The 20,570-nt window shown below is 38.7% G+C and overlaps 1 protein-coding gene across 1 annotated transcript in view; it reads left to right on the top strand.

Annotated features, from left to right (window-relative positions):
• Positions 1-17,171, top strand: part of rps6kc1 (ribosomal protein S6 kinase B1) — a 42,359-nt gene extending 25,188 nt beyond the window's left edge. Inside the window, exons 15-17 of the mRNA XM_084737739.1 lie at positions 9,158-9,240; positions 13,742-13,837; positions 15,818-17,171. Coding sequence (XP_084593865.1) covers positions 9,158-9,240; positions 13,742-13,837; positions 15,818-15,919 — 281 coding nt within the window. The 3' untranslated portion in view covers positions 15,920-17,171. The remainder of the gene's footprint in view (positions 1-9,157; positions 9,241-13,741; positions 13,838-15,817) is intronic.
• Positions 17,172-20,570: the final 3,399 nt, after the last annotated feature.

The following is a 20,570-nucleotide window of genomic DNA, read 5'->3' as shown; positions in this document are numbered from 1 at the left end:
TGTCCACCTTCAATTGTTATCGATGTCATTTGTTTTATTATAAAGCAGTGTTGGTCAGTTATTCTACTTACTTGTATTTACTGCAAACCCCACGTGTGGTATATGCATGTATGTGTAGATGTATGTGCTTTGAACACACACATGCAGACACACACACACACACACACACACATACTCTAACGCAGAGGTTAGTGAGTGTGTGTCTCTCCTGCCCTTGTTATGTATTGCTGTTTATCCAGACAGGGTCAGCTCTAGCGATGGCTTCATTCCTGATGACAGATTTATGACTGTTTGCCAGAAAGCTAGCAGGGGGCCTGCTGTGACCGTATGTGTGTGTGTGACTCTGTGTGTGTGTGTGTGTGTGTGTGTGTATAAGAAGGAGGGAAACATGTTTTTAAAACGCACACATTCACACCCAAATAACACGGGAGTGGACTTGGAAAATACCGCGGCAGCAGGGTATTAATCTATTTATTCTGCACTTCTGCTTATTTACTTTCTCACCATTTCGTCATCATTCATAAACATCCGATCGCTCGTGTTTTGTTCTCCAATAAGGAAAAAAAACAAGCTGTTGAATGAGTGTGAGCAGTGCTGGAAATTAAGGATGTCCTGATGTCCCAGAGACAATAAAGAGACTGTGTCTGGGTCAATTCTGGGACAGTAAAGAAACACATCACAAATTAAATAATTATGTTTATGTGTCATGGAAAATATATCCTACTAATATAATATAATGGAGAGCTGTGTGTGTGTGTGTGTGTGTGTGTGTGTGTGTGTGTGTGTGTGTGTGTGTGTGTCCTACCAATCCACATTCCTCCAATCCTCTCCAACTTTGCCCCAGATAATGTTATGGGGGCAGGGCTTTGCATGTATGGTGTTTGTTATCTGTGTATTTATCATTATATCTAATTTGTAATTATAAATAAATATTCAACAGTTTTAAATTTTACTTTACAATGTGAAAGATTTGTGTGTGGTAGCAAATCTCCAGAGAAGTTCAGTTCTACGATTGCAAATTGTATGCACTTTCCTTAATTGATCATTGGTAACATTATTATTATTATTATTATTATTATTATTAAACAAGTAAGCAACTGTTAAAGTAAAAATTTTGGTCACAGCAAACGATACCAAATGCGTTGCATATTCTCTGACAGCATTACACAACCTGAGAAACACATAAAGTTGTGTATATAAAAGCCTACATATTAAATACATGTACTTGAATATCATAACTTTTGCAGCGTGCTTCTAAAACAAATCTGTCATATTTCAGATCTGTATTTGATAGCAGATTGATTAAATTTTACTTGATTCTTAGCATTCGTTCAAATTCTTAGCGATCGATTCATCATTATAATCCCTGTTCTGTTTGTATGGAAGTTCCAAATGAAAGACAAAAATAATCAAATGTGATAAAATGTGGTACATTATGCTTATTTTAAGCCATTTCTTAATTAAATTTACAGCACATTACTGCATTGTAATATATACTGTTACTGGGTTAGAAGATTTTGTTCCTCAGATCTTTGTCCATGATCAGGATAATGAGCTTAAGAACAGACTTGACACTTTTACCTTGATTCAGAATGAGTATAATGCGTGTGTCATATGGAGAGTTTTCCTTTTTGTTTGTTTTTTACTCCTCAACTTAATATAATAACATTTCTATCTTCACCTTACGTGTTTGTACAATGTCGGGGACAAACGATCACTGTGACTTTAATATATAATATTATCATTACTGCACCATAATATGACAGTTGTATGCGCTTTTTAGGATATGTGCCGTGCACCTTTCATCACATGACTTCCAAATTCACCGTTGTGTCATTTGTACAGGATATTTTTAAGGGGTGGGGCCAGAGCGTCAAGGGGAAGCCGGGGTACAGGGGCAAAAGTGTCGGGGGTAATGAGAGGGTCGCTTTGTCCTAGTCATTTTAATTGTGAGGTCTTTAAATATAAAAAAAAAGTAAGGTGACACCGGCATGAGCTCAACACCACATCACGTGTGTGCTTACACACGGTGTTTAAAATAAAATTATTTACTGTGAGATATGTTCAAAGTGTGTATGGATCCATCACCATATACCAATCAGAAACAGGTCTGCATTTGCGCTCTTTGCAGTGATGCATTTATTGATCACACATTTAGAAATAAACAAGAAACTGATTTGAAAACTGATGAATGCGAGGAGCACCGCGTCCTGCTCCTGCGTCATGCCCCCGCCCCTTTTTGGGTGGAAACAATAACTCTGGCGGTCAGTACAAATTTGAGGTCTTTGCCAGTTTAAACTGGGAGTGGGAATCTCTTGGTACCTTTTGATGCAGTTCCAGTTCAGAGGGCTATGATGTGATGATAAAATGATTATTGTTGCATCTTCATGCATCAGAATTTTAAGTTTTTAAGCCACGGGTTGCTGGTTGGCGGGTATCGATCTGCAGTTGCTCACACTCAGCTCTCCTCACCGTAACTCAAGGAATAGCCTGGTTTAGAAGTTATCATGATACACGTCACATTTAGGGGTCTGATTTAGAAAAGGGGACATATTCTCAGTCTGCTCCTTCACTTCCACTAATATACAATATGAAACATAACTGGCAATTAAACGGTTATTTTAATTTTGAAAAGTTAACAGCATTAATTAATGAATTAATCAACTTGAAAGCATCATACAGTCTTCTGCCTGTATGAGAATAACACAGTGTGGGGGAGGCAGAGAGCTCCGCTGTGTTCATGTTATGTCTCAGCGGTGGAGAGCAGCCTCTCTGCTGCGCCGTTAGCTCTGAGGAAAGACATCGCTATCCAACATGCAGAGTTTCTGAGGTGAAACAGACTGAGCAGAGAGTTATTTTCTTCACCGCAGAGTTAGTTGAAGTTGTTCAGTCTCTGCAGCGTGTGTCGCTCAGCCCCTCATGTTTGTTGCAGGCGATCGCTGCTCTGCTCCGTTAACGTCTCAACTGCAATGGTCAAAAGCATATACAATACACTTGACGTTCATCTCACAAACACAGTTATTTAGACACTAAATTGAAATATGATTGTGACCGCTGCCGTTTGAGAAGATGGCGTACATTTCTTGCTTTCAGGATAACTCTAGTGTGCGTGCGCTGTTTGCTGTCCGGGCGCTTCCATATCTGCATCGTAATGCATCTAATCAAGTTTTTCCAGATCCCTAGTTGGAACGCCTAAAATAAGAAAACCTTATTGCTTTTGAACTATTGGGAGTCCCAGTCCTCTGGCTAGTCAGGTGAACAGTTAAGATATGTCTTTACTGATTAACTGTCTGCATTGTTACGTAGGAAAAAAAATTAAAGAAATAGGGATCCTTTCAGTCTGCCTCTGTCAAAGAGGACAGATCCGACCTGTGCAACTACCTTACTGAATCTTCAGGTAATGTATTTAAGACATTTGGCACTTTTTATGTTGTTAAGGCATTTTATTTTGCTGTTTTGGTACTGTTGAACCCAACACTGTTATAAAAGCAGGTGTTTTATGGTAGTGATTCGTTGAAAAGTTAGTTTTGTGTGCTGACTGTAAGTGTGACACAACCTAATTTGAGTAGAAACATGAATTGTTTATTGTTCTGTTGAGAGGGAAGCAAGGTCGAAAACAATTGTCTTCAACGTCTAAGAAAAGGGAAATTCATTCTTCTTCCTCTCTGAGGTAACAAGTCAGTTACCGAGGACTCCGCCATCAGACTCACTGTTTTGTTTTGTTTTCCTTTTACCTGCTCAGCCACAGTATGATCTAATGGAAGATAAAGTTTACTTCCCGTTTTGACGCAGAGCTGTCATCTCATTGTTTGGAAAGGCTTTTCACATAAGAAATCGCACCCTGAAAGCACTTCTGCTTTAACATTTGAATATTTTTCCTCACAGTGAAGATGAGTCATAGGATTGTTTTAGGTTTGTTTTTGAAGATATAACATCATCAAACACGCACACATGCTCTCACAGTCTTGGAACATCACACGCCGATCCCTCCTTAACTTCCTACCTGCGCACACTTTGCTTCCTCTTTCAACAATGACAGTCGGTTGAGTTTTTAGGGAAGTCGGTCTAAGAGGAGAAGAGAGAAAGTTCCTTATGGCCCCCAGGAGAGAGGAGATGGAGTGTGATTAAGATACAAAGCAGGGGGGAACTGCTCTGTTGAGGGGAAAGGGAAGAAGAAGAGGCCACGGGGTGAACACGCTGTATTGTTGTATCTTAACTGCTCAGTATCCTCTTGTTTTCTTAGAACTTTCATGATTTATTCTAAAGTTTTTTTATGGTGCTGTTCAAGAAAGACGGTTAGCGGATGTATAAGGGCTGGGCAGTATGGTTTATAAATAATATCTTAGTATTTTTACTGTTGAGATATACAATATACATCTTGATTTAGACATTTTCAGACGTGGGAAGCAATGAATTGCAAATATTTTGTCACTTCACTTCACTGTGTTTTCAGGAATCTTTGTTTTACTTGAGTATTTCATTTTCTTACAGATTCTGACTGTCACGCCCTACATTTTAACACAGATTTCTATACTTTCTACTCAATTCATTTTCAAAACACGATTGTTTCTTTCCTTTTAATGCATTTGAAGGGAGTCGTTGATTGTTTTTATTTTGCATCGGTGCATGCTGCCTTGCCAGCATCAAAACTGATTTCAACCGAAATGTACAATAACACACTGAAAAGATTAGTTTTTGGATCTTTTTCTTTTTGTTAAGTCTGTCGTACGTGATATGCACCGATGGATACACCAAGACAAAAAGACTTAACAACACAAAACCATGCAAAAGACATAACAAGATGAAAAAGACGCAGCAAGACATAACAAGACAAAAAGAGATTAAAAAAACGTAAATGAGGTAACAAGTAGAAAAAGATGCAACGAGGAAAAATGTCCAAACTTACAGTGTAGGACTTGTTGTTATTTGTTATTGTCAAATTGCAATGTTGTGCTCGTCTTGCGCTCATGTTAACCTACTGGTAGTTTACGATGTTGTGTGTCCTACACCGAAGTCTGGAGAGGAGGGGTGGAGGGAAATGTACTTCAACCATAGACTGTAAATTAAACAGTATCTTAGCCTATTTAATACACAATATATGTCTCCAACTCACTATTTAGACTGCTGTACTCATTTGTACACGCGCAATTGCAACATGTTCCTTTTAAAAGCAAGACTGTAGTTAAATCCAATGTTTTGAAAGTAACGATAACTTCATAATTCAATTTTTAAGGCCTGTCAAAATCATGTTTATGACACTTTGGGGACCTACATAAACCCTGTGTCGGGATGACTTGATGCTTTCAAAAACTGTTAACACAATTAAATTTTTTGATAAATAATCATCAGCGGCACTCGTGGGCTTAATGATTAAGTGGGTAAGAGCAAATAATAGAAGTTCAGAAAATGACATCACTTTACTGAAATGTAGCCTTTAAAATCAGGATAAGACACTTTTGCAGTATTATAATGATATCCAAAATCTAAGACGATAGAGTCTAGTATCACAGTATTGACATAATGTCGATATGTTGTGCAGCCCTACGATGTCTGCTGAGACTTTAAACGTCCACATCATCACGCAGTGTAACAGTGGGGTTTGAGTGACCCATGGCCTCTGGATGCAGTTAATTCTCCCTTCCCATCCTCTTCCTCTCTGTCTCCCGTTCTCCCTGCCTCGCTCTGACAGAGCGGTAAGTGTAGCCAGCTCCACTGTACTCTCCCTGCAGCTCCTTAGACATTAATCCATTGTGATGACATCGACCTTGCTCTGAGACGTGTGCTTGTGTGCGCGCGTGTGTGTGTGTCCAGTATTTCCCCTACAGCTCATAACCACGCAGGTATCACTAGTCCGTTCAATGACGATCTTCTCTCCTTGGCTGTCAAAACAGTGGTCCTGGGGAGCCCTGAAGACTGGTTGCTCAGTTGGCAGTGAGTGTGTTGTGTTTGTGTTTGTGTGTGTGTGTGTGTGTGTGTGTGTGTGTGTGTGTGTGTGTATGAAACGTGCAGCTCGTATCATAGCCCGCTCTAACCTTAACTGCAAGAGAGCCGCGCCGGCCCCTGGAGTTACCGGCAGCCTCCAGGAGATGAGGGGTCTTTGTCTCTTCTGCTCCCCCAGCTGAGGAGGCTGGTCTCTGGGCACGCCACAGCCGTGACCCTGGGTCTCGGCCCTCTGGAGAGAGCAGAGCAGAGGGAAGCTGAGCGGCACAAGAGGCCATCTGGTACCCAGTGGTGCTAGCACACACACACACACACACACACACACACACACACACACACACACAGACATATATACACTTTTGACTTTCGAGCATCACTCTTGGTTTCTGTCTTACTTAAACGCAGACTGTGGAATATAGGGATGATATCATTAAGATTTTATCCATACCAAAATTGATAATGATACTGTTTATATATACCAATACTTGCTGACACTCAGCATAATTTGGTACCTAAATAAAGACATCACATGAAAAGATGTGAAAAGATTAAATTGTTTTTACCTATTACTTTATTGTAGAAATAAGTTAAATTGTTTCGTGAGTTACTGCATTTAGTTGCATTTTCATTAGATTTAGTGAAGTGAGCTGCTAATTGGTAGATTAATCGATTATTAATCAACTGTTGAATTACTGCGAGAATAAAATGTCCTTGTTGTTCCACCGTAAAATATCATTACTTTTAAAACAGTTTCTCAACAGCAAAGATCTAGTGATCTTTAGCAAGAGAGTTTAGAAACTGAAATGCACCGAATGAAGAAAACAGGGAAGTTAAAGTAAATTTTCTGATGGCTAGGGAAAATTTAAATGTCTGCTTTTAAGAGGAGCTGCAATGATTTATCAATTACTTGTCAGCTATTACTTTAATCCCCAGCTATTTTGATTGTCATTTAAAAAAAAAAAGGTCAAAAGTCTGATTTCAACTTCTTAAATGTGAATATTTTCCCGTTTCTTAAGTCATCTGTGACAGTAAACTGAATATCTTTTGGTTCTGGATGAAACAAGACATTTGAGGACGTCATCTTTGGCTTTGGAAACACTGATTGACATTTTCTGACACGTTATAGACCAAACACCAATTCGACTGATCGGGAAAATAATCATCAGATTAATTGACAATGAAAATAATCATTAGTTGCGGCCATACTTTCAAGCTACTACAAAGAACTTTCATATTGTGTTGATTTTGGAGGCCCCTGTGGATAAAAGCGGTAGAGTTTTCATTATCGTAACCACAAAATATAACGTCAAAAATAAAATTATCTAAATAAAAATATCCTCTTAACTGCTACTCACTGTAGCTTTGCCAAGGAAAATGCAAACAGAGGCTCATTTAATCTGATTTCACGGCGAATCTGACCCGACATTAAGAATACCATCACAGAAATTGCAGATCTTCTTGTGGCTGGTCTTCTTAATTTATGTAGGTCATATAGAAACATCAGTAATAACTTGAGACGTTTCATAACCAGTTAAAAACACCTTGTCGTAGCTTTATGTTGCCATCAATAACATAAATCATAAATATAAATCGTAATGTTGAGATCTATAACAGGTTTTTTTTTCCACTGTTAGTAAAGAAGGCTGTTTTTGGGAAGTAATAGAAAAGAATTGTGTGTGCAAAGAAAACTGAACACAAATGTCTTACTATTTGTTCTCAGTTGTTCCTGCTTTACATTTCTTGGTGTGTGTGTGTGTGTGTGCTGCGTGAGAGTGAGCGTGTGTGTGTTTGAGGTCAGGTCATGCAGATGGTGTGAAGTTGCAGCAGACGGTTTCCTCAATTTAACTGCTTTTTTATTATGCAAATCACCCTTTTATGAGACACACACTTGTTTGTGTGTGCGCGTGTGTGTGTGTCTGTGTGCGACTGTGTCCATGTTTTTGTGCTCATTTTTGAATCGATTGTGTCATTTCAATGAAAGATTAAGTAATCCAAGAAGATGTCAATCTGGAACCGTGTTTAATGTTGAGCCTTTAAAAGTACGGTACCTGGGATGATGTAATCATGTTAGCGGCCTTTTAGCTGCTAAGTTTAAAGGAGCGATATACAACTGCACGTAGCGGGTTGGAGCCATTCACTGTAGATTTAATAGGTTAAAATCCTATTTAACATACGGTGAAACGAGTTGTTTCCTGCTGCCTCCTCTTCCCCAGACTCAAGGAAACTCAAGCAGGTTGCTAGAGCGCAAGACAATCACAACATTGTAATTTGACGATAACAAGCGATAACAAGCGACAACAAGTCCTACACTGACGGTTAATCAGCTGTTTATAACTGTCAGTTGTCTGTCAACGTAAAGCAAAAGATATTATCCTGAAAACAAAACCCCGCTGCTCTGAGTTCAGGGACAGTCTGCCTCTAAGCGTTCTCTGAACGTCTACGCCTTCCAGAAGGTTATTGATGATTTCCTAGGAATCATAAACAGACACTAACTGATTCAGCGAACATTTGGCATTACTTTTAACTCAGATTATCTTGAAACTAGCAAATAATAACTGAGAGGTTTCAAAGGAAGACACTGCGGTTGTAGCGTTGTTGTAAGAGAAGCGAGTATTTCAAGTTGGCATGTTTTCTCAGTCTTGAGGTGAAGGGCTCATTACATGGGCAAAACAGTCTGAGTAAAACAAATCATAAATGCAAGTCTCCTTCGAAAACACTCCAAGGTAATATTTGCATAAAATTAAAACACCTTTATTTTACATTGTAAAAAGAGCAATGTCAGTTTTTCTCTCTTTTTTCCATGTAAAATAAAAGCATTTTAATTTTATACAAACCTTACAAGAGAACTTTGTGTGCCTTGGAGTGTTTTTGAAGGAGACTTGCAGTTTTGATTTCACCCATGCAATGATCCCTTCACCTGAAGAATAAGCAAAAAATACTTGAATTATCCAAAGAGCACCTGTATGTGTCCAACAGAAAGTCGCAGCAGCGCTTCCACTCTATTGTTGTCATGTTTAGCATGTTTCCTTGATCTGTGATTACATATCATGATCATTTAGTACAGTAAATATATTACAGATTTCTCCTTTAATTATGCACGTTGCTTTTCTATTTTATTTATTCTTCCTTATGTTCTTCCTGAACACATAAGCTATTTTTCCGCTTGTTAATTTATTGATTTATTCAGTGTCTTCCCTCTGTTCTGCCCTTGTTTCAGAGGTGGGAGGTATCAGCGAGGAGACGGCAGCGTGCGATTGGTGGAGTTTGGGCGCCATCCTGTTTGAGCTCCTGACCGGCACGGTGAGTCAAAAAGTACAAAAAAAAAAAAAATGTTATCTTTGTTGCTAAGGTGTTGTGGGATGTCTGTAGGTGTCTTGGCTTTCAACTCTCTCACACTCTTTATGGTCATGCCAGGTTGTGTGTGTGGTTGTGCGTGCGTGTCTGTATGTGTTTGAGTAGGTGGAGTTTGTTGTTTGCGGTGTGTGCATGTGTGTGTGTGTGTGTGTGTGTGTGTGTGTGTGTGTGTGCGAGGTGCGTCTTGGCTGCCGTCTCTTACTCTGGTTCTCGGGGAGTGCCAGGGGTGTCGGTGTGACTTTCTCCCCCAGCCTGAGCTCCATCTGCTGGGCCAGGGGGTCAGCTCTCCCCGGGCTTCTTTGCTGGCTCCTGGAGCAGCGCTGGGCTTTGAGCACGCCGCTCTGAGGTCGGCGTGGAAGGTGAAGACCGGGGGCAGCTCTCAAGGTGCTGGAACTCGGCTGGTCTGAGGGACAGACTGAGGGACAGTCTTTTAAGACAGGCTTTTTGTTTGGAAGACAACAGATATGCTGCACATGTACACATGCTAATTATAACTTGCTCCTCTCTTGAAGGACAAATGCGCTCACAGTAGCACAGAGGTAGTAACTAAGTACAAATACTTAGTTACTGTCCTTAAGTACAGTTTTCAGGTGTCTGTACTTAATTAGAGTATTTTTTTTTTAACTTTTACTCCCACTATTTTAACACAAATGTCTGTACTTTCTACTCCTTGCATTTCTAAAATGGGCACATTACTTTAGTTTTGATGCATTTTAGGGGAATTATTGATTATTTTTATTTATCAGTGCGCGTCGCCTTCCCATCATCAAGAATGATTTCAACCTAAATCGATGAAACGCACAGAAAACACGCACAACAGACGTAACAAGAAGATAACGGCATACAAGATGTAACAAGACATAAATAATGTAACATGATGAAAACAGTGGAAAAGATGTAACAAGATGAAAAAATGACATGAAAGACAGAAGACAAAACCAATGTAAAAGACGAAAATGTCAGGGACGTAAAAGACATGAGATGGAAAAAGGATCTAAAAACAAGATGAAAACAATGCAAAAGATGCAACAAGATGAAAGAAATTTAACGACGAAAATTAAATAAAATATGTGAAAAGACGAAAAACAGTGAAACGATGAAAAACGACATGAAAGACTTAACAAGACATAAATGAAGTAATAGGACATAAAAGATGAAACAGAGGAGACTTGACTGCGGGGTAAAGGTGAGGTGAGGACACAGCTGGTAGAAATGTTCTTCAGAGGTCGACTTTTTACTTTTATACTCTGAGTACATTTCAGAGCCTGTACTTTTACACTTTTACTTGTGTAAAATAGACTGGTAAAAGTACAGATTCAACTTCTTTACTTGAGTGTCTGTACTTCTCGAGTGAAGAATGTGTGTACTTAGGCCACCTCTGCAGTATCACGCATACGACACCCAGTGCAGGTGCAGAGCGTCCCTTCAATTGTTTATTGTCTATTAAATTTGAATAAATTCTAACTGATTGCCAGTGGGCATATTTTCATATCAGCGATCAGTGGTTCCCTTCAATGGCCCAAACATGAGTCGGGGTGTGAGGTTAGTGCTATTATGTTGAACAATACACACCCACTTACCTGGAAAAAAAAAGTCAGTCACACAGATGTCTCCTTTGATGATTATGTCTGGGTACAGACCTGGCAAGGATACACACACACAGGCACACATAGTGTCTCTTGATCCTTGCAGGATAAGATCTTGCCTGGAGCAGTCTTGACTACGGCTAGGAACCCAGCCAGAACTCCTGCAGCACGTATCAGGAGAGACAGACAGAGGGAGAGAGAGAGAGAGAGGCAACCGACCTAACTGATGGAAAAAAATACACACAGGGTCTCCCAACACAAACACACAAACAGTTTACTTTCTCTCACTGCTGCACATGTTCTGTTGGAGGCAGATGCATGGAAAGAGTGATTACGGTCATTATTGTCAATTATTTTAACAATAGGGCCACGTTCTGTGGTTAGAAAAGCACTTGCGGGTCTTGTGCTCCCTTTCTCTCACTTCTGAGATTATTTTAATTTTTTTATTTTTCTGTGAGTGCAACAATTCCTGGTAATTGACAGTTGAACCTGGTCAGATTTTGCTCTAAAAACAAATTACAAGATATTCTATTAGGGCTGGCTTGCCAATATGGCTTATATAAATCTCTATTTTTAGGATATTTAGGATAAATGATATATATCTTGATAAACCTGTTTTCAAGTATCTCACCATCGACATTACAACAATATAATAGGGATGATTATTGTTGTTTTCATGAAATATTAACATAATGAGATTTCTGATAATCATCAGTAATGTGTACATAATGACTAAGTGGATGAAGACAAATAATAGAACAGCTAGAACAGTCTGGTAGGTTCAAAAAATGACCCTTCCGACGTGCAGCGGTTAAAACCAGAAAAAGCAGCACTTATGCCATATTACAATATGTCAAAATCCAAAATGTAAGACAATATCGAGTCTCATATTACAATATCGGTATATTACTGATAGACTGCCCAGCCCTACCAAGGCTGAAACGGTTTCTTGAGAAAGTAAATTACTAAAAATGATGGTGGTGCAACACAACATAAATGATCCGTGCAGATCACCACCCACGATTCGACACAACAGAGTAAATTCAACCATCATAGTGGGAAATAGAGTTTTACTGCCACTGTTTGTGTTTTTTTTTAAGTAAAGGGGCATCCTCCAAAGGCTCAGTCATCTATAAGCAAGAACGGGGTGAAGTTCACCACTTTATGGAAAACTGAGTGGTCCAAATAGTCCTGCAGTTTAAGAACATTTCTCAACACAGAACTGCAGGCATTTAGAGATTTCACCATCTACAATTCATAATATAATGAAAAGATTCAGAGAATCCAGAGAAATCTCTGCATGTAAGGTGCAAGAATGCCCGTGACCTTTGACCCCTCAGAAAACTGTTGTCAGTAAACACAGTTTGTCGCTGCATCTACAAATGCAAATTAAGACTCTACCATACAAAGTTAAAGCATCAACAACATCTAGAAACGATTTCTCTGGGCCTGAACTCATCTGAGATGGACTGATGCAAAGTGGGAGAGTGTGGAAATCATGGATGTCGTGTCCTGCAGGCTAAAGAGGACAAGGACCGTCCAGGGCCCCGTTTCCCAGAGCCTTCATAGCGCTACGTGTGTCGTAAGTTGTATTTTAAGGTCTCCTTTAAGGTTACGAGCTGTTTCCCAGAGTTGGGACAACCTTAAGGGAGACCTTAAAATACAACTTACGACGCACGTAGCGCTACGAAGGCTCTGGGAAACGGGGCCCAGATTGTTATCAGCACTAACTTAAAAAACCAGCATCTGTTATGATATGGGGGTGTGTTAGTGCCCATGGCATCATGGGTAACTATCACATTAATGCTGAAAGGTACATACAGATTTTGGAGCAACATATGCTGCCATTTAAATTATGTGTTTTTCAGAGGCGTCCCTGCTTATTTCAGCGAGACAATGTCAAGACACATTCTGCATGTGGTCCAACAGGGTGGTTTCACAGTAAAAGAGTTCAGGTACAAGACTGACCTGCCTGCAGTCCAGACCTGTCCTCTGATGAAAATGTGTGGTGCATTATGAAGCACAAAACAACAACAGAGACTCCGGACTGTTGACCACCTGAAGTCTTATATCGTTTATTCTCGTTTGAGAAAGAATTTCACATAAGAAACTTCAACAGTTAATGTCAGACACTTACTGAGTGTTATTTAAATAAAAGGTGATGTATCACAGTGGTAAATATGCTCCAGCTTTTTTGAAACATGTTGCAGTCTTTAAATTCCAAATGAGTTTATATTTACAAAATAAAACAATTAAGTAAATCAGTTTGAACATTTCATATCTTGTCTTTTTTTTAGAACTGTTGTTGTATAATACAGTCTAGTGTTATTGTAGTAGTTTACTGTATAAAAAATAGAAATGATTTGATTGACTTAACATTTCAGGCAACTTGACTTAGTTTCTCCTTTGTATATTTACTATTGTTCTTTAATAAAGCAAAAGTATTTCCCATCTGATCACTCGATTAATTGATGGAATAATCAGAATACTTGATTATTATAATAATCAACAGCTGCAGCCCGACTGTAAACTGCTGCTTGACTGTCGGTCCTTCCAGTAAAGCTGCTCGGAATAAACGATGTATAAAGTACAAACATGTCATTCTTTCTATGACACAGCAGTTCCAAGAAAGAGCAACAGCAGTTGAATCATTACGTTGTTGTAGTTGGTGTGATCAGTGTTGTTTCAGGTGCTCGGGCTCTTTGGTCTCCTCCTATTTGTCCCATCCTGGCGCTCTCGCATTGAACTTTGCTCTGCGGGTGTCAGTGTATCTGTACCTTTAGCTCTCACTCTGTCAGGTTTTTTTCTTTGTTTTCACTGATGGTTATCTCTTCTTTCCACACCTCCTTCCCTCTGCACAGTCTCTGCTGCGGTGCCATCCCGCAGGAATCGGTCGCCACACCGCTCTCAACATCCCCGAGTCTGTTTCAGAGGAGGCCAGATCTCTGCTGGAGCAGGTGAGAGTCTGCTGTGCTGCTGGTAACTTGTGCTGTTGATATTTTAACAGTTATTTCATACACAGAATTGAACAGATTGTCCCCACCACTGAAAAGACTTTTTGTAATTCCGTGTTGTCTATTCTTTACAAAAGTCACAGGAAGAAACTTGAACATAACTAATTCCTAATGACTAATTCACTCCTTTTGTGAAAAAAAATGAGGATTGGTGAGTGAGGGGATTTTGCATCCTGCATGATAATATTAAAGTATTCATCTGTTGCCTTTTTATGTAAATTAAAGTTACCACTGTCTCTCACAGGTCGGTAAACACAGCGATAATCCAACCTAGACGGAGCTTATTAAAAATCTGTTTTTGTGATATTTAAAATACCCAGATTTTGGCAGCTGTTTCCCAGGGGAAAAAGATGCACAATAAACTAGAAGAGTGCACTCAGTCGTGTGCAGAAAAAGAATATTCAGATGCAGCTGCCATGTAATCATCAATATTTTGTAACTGTAATTTAATTTAATACTTTTGTCAGTAGCTCTAATGGGTCACGATTACACTCATTTAGTAATTTAATTTCATGTCACTAGTTATAAGTTAAGTAGTTACTCTTCAGCTGCTGTTAGGCATTTGTGTGAAATTGCCATAATTATGTATGAATTCTTAAATTATGTCACAGTGACTTTGACCTTTGGTTGCCAAAGTAACCAGTTCATCCATGTGGACGTTTGTATCAAGTTTGAAGAAATTCCCTTCAAGCGTTCTTGAAATATCGTGCCAAAGTTCTCGTGACCACCAAAATCTAATCGGTTCATCTTTGAGGCAGAGTTGTCATTTGTGTCACGTTAGAAGAAATATCCTCAAGATGTTCTTGAGATATCACCCTCACAACGATAGGATAACCCAAAAAAACAATCCTAGTGTTGACAGAAATATTGATGAATATCGATAGTGAATATTTGAAATACTCAGTATGGATATTCTCTCTTCTGTCTAACAGAGTTGACACACTCAACACTGAAGTGCCCACGTAGTCTCGCCTCCTCTCACTCAGTCGCAGTGTTGTCTTCCTCTCGTCACATATCTTATTTGCTCCAGTTGAATATCCGTTGTCGTGTTACAGCCTTGTTATTTTAATCTTTTACTAAAAATCCAATATTTTATGCCCTCAATATTCAGTAAATTCCTCCCTGTGGTATTGAAAATGATATCAAATATCAATATATTTCAATGTAATTCATCAAAGTTAGAAATTCTAGTACAGTAGTAGAGACAACAGTACCTCTGGCCACTGCTGTCGACATCGTGGAGGCATACAAAAACAGATTTTTCAAAAATGCATCCTACATAAAGTGGAAATGTGCTTAATAACACTGGAAATCTTTGGATGTACATTCATTTGGTTAGCATGGATTTATTTCTGGTTAATGTGGCACAAATCTGCCACAAATCGAGTAATTTATATTATTCTGTGGCTTCTCTGTAGTGTTCCTCGCATATTCAAATCCAAACATTAAAATTTTGGTCAAAGTGTCTTTGCTTTTTAGTGTCAAAACGCTGTTTTCCCCTCTAAAACGGTTTCCCACACGACCTGACCCAGCTCTCTGCATGATGACGTTGCTACATGTAAACCCCCTAGGTTGAGGGCGAGGAGGGCGTAAGCGCTGTAAACGCTGCTTTTTGCTACCAGCTGAGTGGGTGTTTCCATTTGGGAAAACCCAGAAAAGAACGAGGATGAAATCGCCCTTTTAAAAAGCAGTATTTTTTCCTGCACGATGACTTCATTTCAGTGACGTATTAACTGTAAAGTTGTTTTTTTTGTCATTTTAGAGGCTTTCTACTGTAGACATATGTATAGATTTGCTAACAGTAAAAGAACCACTTACTAAGGTTTAATTAACTATCAGTTTACCATTTATTAATGATGGTTATTATTATAATTTCAGCTGGTTGTTTGTTGAATTAAAGATGTGTCTCGTCTTCCTGTGCAGTTGCTCCAGTACAACCCGATGGAGAGGCTGGGGGCGGGCGCGGGAGGCGTGGATGACATCAAATCCCACCCTTTCTTTGCCAGAGTGGACTGGCCCAAATAGACGCTGCGCATTGTGGGACTGCGGAAAAACCAGAGCTGCATGCTGGGAGACTGGCTGTCCTGAATGAACTCCTTTCAGACCGCACACACAAATACATATACAGTAAATACAGATAATGCATTTCTGCACACGTCTCTCATTTTGCCATTCAGTCCCTGTGTACTTGTATGATTTTTTTTTTTTTTTTTTTTTGTATGGAATTTGCCAAGAAGCAGTATTACCTTCCTTGTAAATTGCTCATGTCTTTATCTCACAGAGGGTTTACTGTGTAACCTTTTTGGTGCAGGGAACACTTAACAACAATGTGTGGTGCAATAATTTATACAGTAAGTGCTGGTACTGAGTGATGATCCACTACGACATTGTTGCTTTTACACTCCTCACACACTAGCTGTAAGCCAAAATGACACGCCCGAGAGCGAGAGGTGACATTTCTGTCTTTTCACTGCATTCATAAAGTATTGCATGCTTCCTATTCACACTGACGCAGACTTAAGTCACCTTTTCTAAAGGCCCATGTGCAATACACTCACCTGTAACACTTATATCATTCCTCACGGAGCCCATTGAGATTAGCTGTGAGTGAGACAGGTTGAGCTTTTTATTTCATGCAGGGGCAGATATTATATCTCATTCCCCACAATATTGTCTTTTTTTTTTTTTTTTGCCAACCCCTTTTTACTGCCAGCCAGCCCACGTACAGTAACAGAGATGGACACTATGCAAGGTGAGCGAACAAAATATTTTGAGGTTAGGAGGTTTTGTTGTTTAGTGAAGAATTTAGTTATATTAAGATCGAATTATTTAATAGATTATAGCTGGAAAAAAGGGCCAGTTTAACAGAGAGCTTTGTGGACGGTGAGTGTGTTTCATTCATTCACTGGAAAAAAAAAAAAAAGAAAGAATAAAGAAGGATGAGGCTTGAACCACACATTTCAAACCAGCCCTTTTACAGATTGTTTTTATGAATATCAGAGGAAACTCTCTGCACTGTAAAACACTGCATGTAAGAATATGATTTATGTAAAATATTTAATACGATGAAGACTCTATCGAACAATAAATAACGTGTCCTGTAAATATAAGCCTTTTAAAGGATGTTGTGCTGAGTGAGAGGCGCACACGGGTCTCAGAAGCCTTGATCATGACCAACACGTCAATCACTTACTGCCTCATCAATCAAATCCTCTTCATTTGATTGCGCTTGTTTTGCTAACGCGCCACACAGATGTTAATGCTGATTTTATAATAATCAATGATGACTGAGTCACGTGGTAAACATTTCCGTGGATACATGACATGCCATTTATCACTTCTTGTATAATCGAATGAGAATTATTGGAGCATATATCAAACACGTCTTAATACATTTCTCTAACGGCACACAGATAATCACGTCACTGTAGAAGCTGCACTCTGTTGTATTCTACTGCTGCACTGAGGATTAATGCATATTAACTGACAGGTACTCGAAATTACCAGCTACATATTTCACATATTAATCCTTCTGTCAGATGTTATGGAGGTTTATTGTATTCACTTGAGAAAAAAAAATGCTTTGTTTTTTTGAATTCATGAGATAATTTTTCATGTAAAAAAATCAGCTGTTTTTTTTTTTTTTTGATAAATAAGATAACTTTTCACAGAAAAAAAGTGGCTTTATTAGTTTTTTAAATATCACTTTTCATTAAAAAGAATCATCTGTTTTGGCTCTGTTCTGCATTTATGAAATGTTTTCATGTAAAAAAAAAAAAAAAAAGGCTATGTTTTTTTTTTATTTATTACATATTCTTTCTTGTAAAAAAAAAAAACATAAATCTGAGTTAATGACATAATGTTTCATGTAAGAATTGTCTCTGTTTTTCTGAATTAAGGAGATTTTTTTTTTAAATTTTTATGAAAAAAATGGCTGTTTTTCTGAATCTGAGGTGATAATTTTTCATGTAAAAAAACAGCAGTTTTTTTTTTTTAATTAGATGTTTTTCATGTAAAGAAAAGAAGGAAACAGGTTCTGTTTTTCTGAATCTATGAGAGGATTTTTCATTTCTGGGCCTGCTGGAGCATTTTTAAGGCTGGTTTTTATTTTACATGAAAAATTCAGAAAAGTATTTTTCCTACATTAAAATTAGCTGATAAAATTCAGAAAAACAGCTGAAATTTTTATACATGGAAAATGTTCTTGTACATTCAGAAAAAAACGAGCCTATGTTTGTTTTTGACATGAAAAAAATTATCTCATTAATTCAGAAAAACATTTTTTTTCCTTAAGTGAATGCAATAAGCTTCTGTAAGACATAAGCATCACAGTGAGATTTTTTTTTTCTGTTTTCTATTGAATGCTCACTCTCGTCTGTGCTGTTCGTCTGTCAGTCAGTGCACTCTGGATAACAATAAACATACCTGGATCATTACCTCTAGTCTTTTCTTCTTCTTCTTCCATACATCCTCTGGTTATGTATAAGGAGTGAGGAGTGTGTTTCCTCTGAGGCAACGGCTCCTCTTACCAGCAGGACTTGAAGACACTTAGAAAGCCACCGTCACTCCTGCTGAGTGTCACTGTGACAGTAATGTGAGCCAGCACACACACACACACACACAAACACACATGGGCAGCAGTTATGGTATCACCAGATCTGTGATCAGCTAGTCAGTTTAGAGAAGAGGTGCATTTTAATTAGTCAAAATTAAATTTAGTCAAAATGGTGGCCAATGGAGGAGGAATAGTTTTGGGAAATTGACTTTGTTGTTGAGAGTTAGATGATCAACATCGCTCTCATGTCTACTAAAGGTCCAGTGTCCAAGATTTATGGGGTTTTATTGGCAGAAAATGGCAGAAACAGAATATAACATTCATAAGTATGATTTCATTAGTGTATAATCACCTGGAAACAAGAATCGTTGTGTTTTCTTTACCTTAGAATGAGCTGTTTCTGTCAACAGACGGCGCAGATCTTCTTCTGAGGAGGCCGCCATCACCCGTTTTCCATGTGGACGTCAGCCTGACACGGCAAGGATTTACATTGCCACTACAACAGGCCTACCTGCTTGAAGGTGTATCTTTTGGCTGAGACTTGAGCTAAGACGAGTTTAGCTCAAGTTGAGCGGCTGTGAAATATATTTCACCTCTTATAATTCTTCACAGTAAAACTCCAGTGTTATTTTGCTGTTCAAAAGCTTTTATTATGAAGCAACAAAATCAGGAAATGTAGCAGTGCCAGCAGTAACTTAATACGACTCCTATGTGACTGAAAGTGAACATGAAATAAAAGCAGCAACACAGGAGAAAAATAATCTTCAAACCACAGAGATTCAGTTAGAAGATGCAAATGTGCTGAGAGAAGAAAGTCCATCCTGGATGGAATTCAGCTCAGCTCGGCACATCAGAAGTGGTGATGGAGATGCAAATCGGTGCGGCACAGTTTGACTTGGCGCGGCTAAAAGTGATAATGGAAAAACCCCACATGCTGCCGCGCAACGTTTCTACAGTAGGCCAGAACAGACGATGCACACACCGGCTCTAGAGAGGGGATACTGTTTGTTTATGGATTGTTTAATCCATACAAAAAGCTAAGTGTAAAACTGACAACTCCACACTAGTTGGGACAGCTGTCAGGTCAATTTTAGAGTTTTAAAGGTGCTGGTAGACAGATTTTGACAGAGTCAGGCTAGTTGTATCCCATGTTTCAAGTCTAAATGCTAAGCTAATTGACTGCTAGCTATAACCACATATATAGTGTTAACCCTCTATGGTACCATGTTGCCCTCAGGCAACAAACCCATTTTTGCCCTGTCACATCTCCACAATGCATCCCTTTAAATGATGCGATACTTTAAAAAAGAGGTAAAACCATAGGGAACCATTAACAATGCTTTAAGTTGTCACATGACCTCCAGGAAGCGATTTTGAAACCCTTCTTGGCGGGCTTTTTCTAAGGAGACAGCTCTGCTATCTTGCTGCAAAAAAAAGACTCTCAAAAAGTTATTTTTTGTCCCTTTTCCACCTGGAAAAAAATGTCTTCACACTAATAGGTGAGTAAACTTTAAGTTTTGATAGTTTCATGCAACTTATTTACTAATTTAATAGTGGATACTTGTTAAAATGCAGCTGTTGCCCTGAGGCAACAACGTGCCATCATGGAAAGTTGCAATGTTGCCTGCAACAGTGAACCATTATGGAATCACTATAGCAAACACAACACTGACCACTGGCCTTTTTGGGTGGAGAAAAAGGGCAGATGCAGATACCCTGGATGTAAGGGTATAGTGAAATCACAGTGCACAAAATGTGTCACCTGCCTGTGCTTCACTCCTGAAAAAAACTGCTTCATGGAGTTCCATAAGCACTGAGCAGCAACACCACAAGTGATGGCAACACATGTCAGGAAAGACACAGGGGACTGACACAAAACATGCACTGAAATGAAGCAGTGATGATCAAACACTGGAATTTGTTGTTTTTGTTTTTCAAATGGTTATGGTAATGGTTATCTTTGTTGATTTAAGTAGTTTAAAGTTTTATACTTTACACATTTATTTCAATGGGTTGTTCCTAAATAGTACAATGTTGCCTACAGGCAACATTTAGCCAAGAAACTTTTTAAATTCTTTTTAAAATTCTTTTTAATTTAAAATTTAAAATGAATTGTGACTT

Source organism: Lutjanus erythropterus, chromosome 15, assembly GCF_056507025.1.
Source record: "Lutjanus erythropterus isolate fLutEry1 chromosome 15, fLutEry1.hap2, whole genome shotgun sequence".
Classification (NCBI taxonomy): Eukaryota; Metazoa; Chordata; class Actinopteri; order Lutjaniformes; family Lutjanidae; genus Lutjanus; species Lutjanus erythropterus.
The sequence above is the reverse complement of the archived record's forward strand: the minus strand, read 5'-3'. Positions and strand labels throughout refer to the sequence as shown.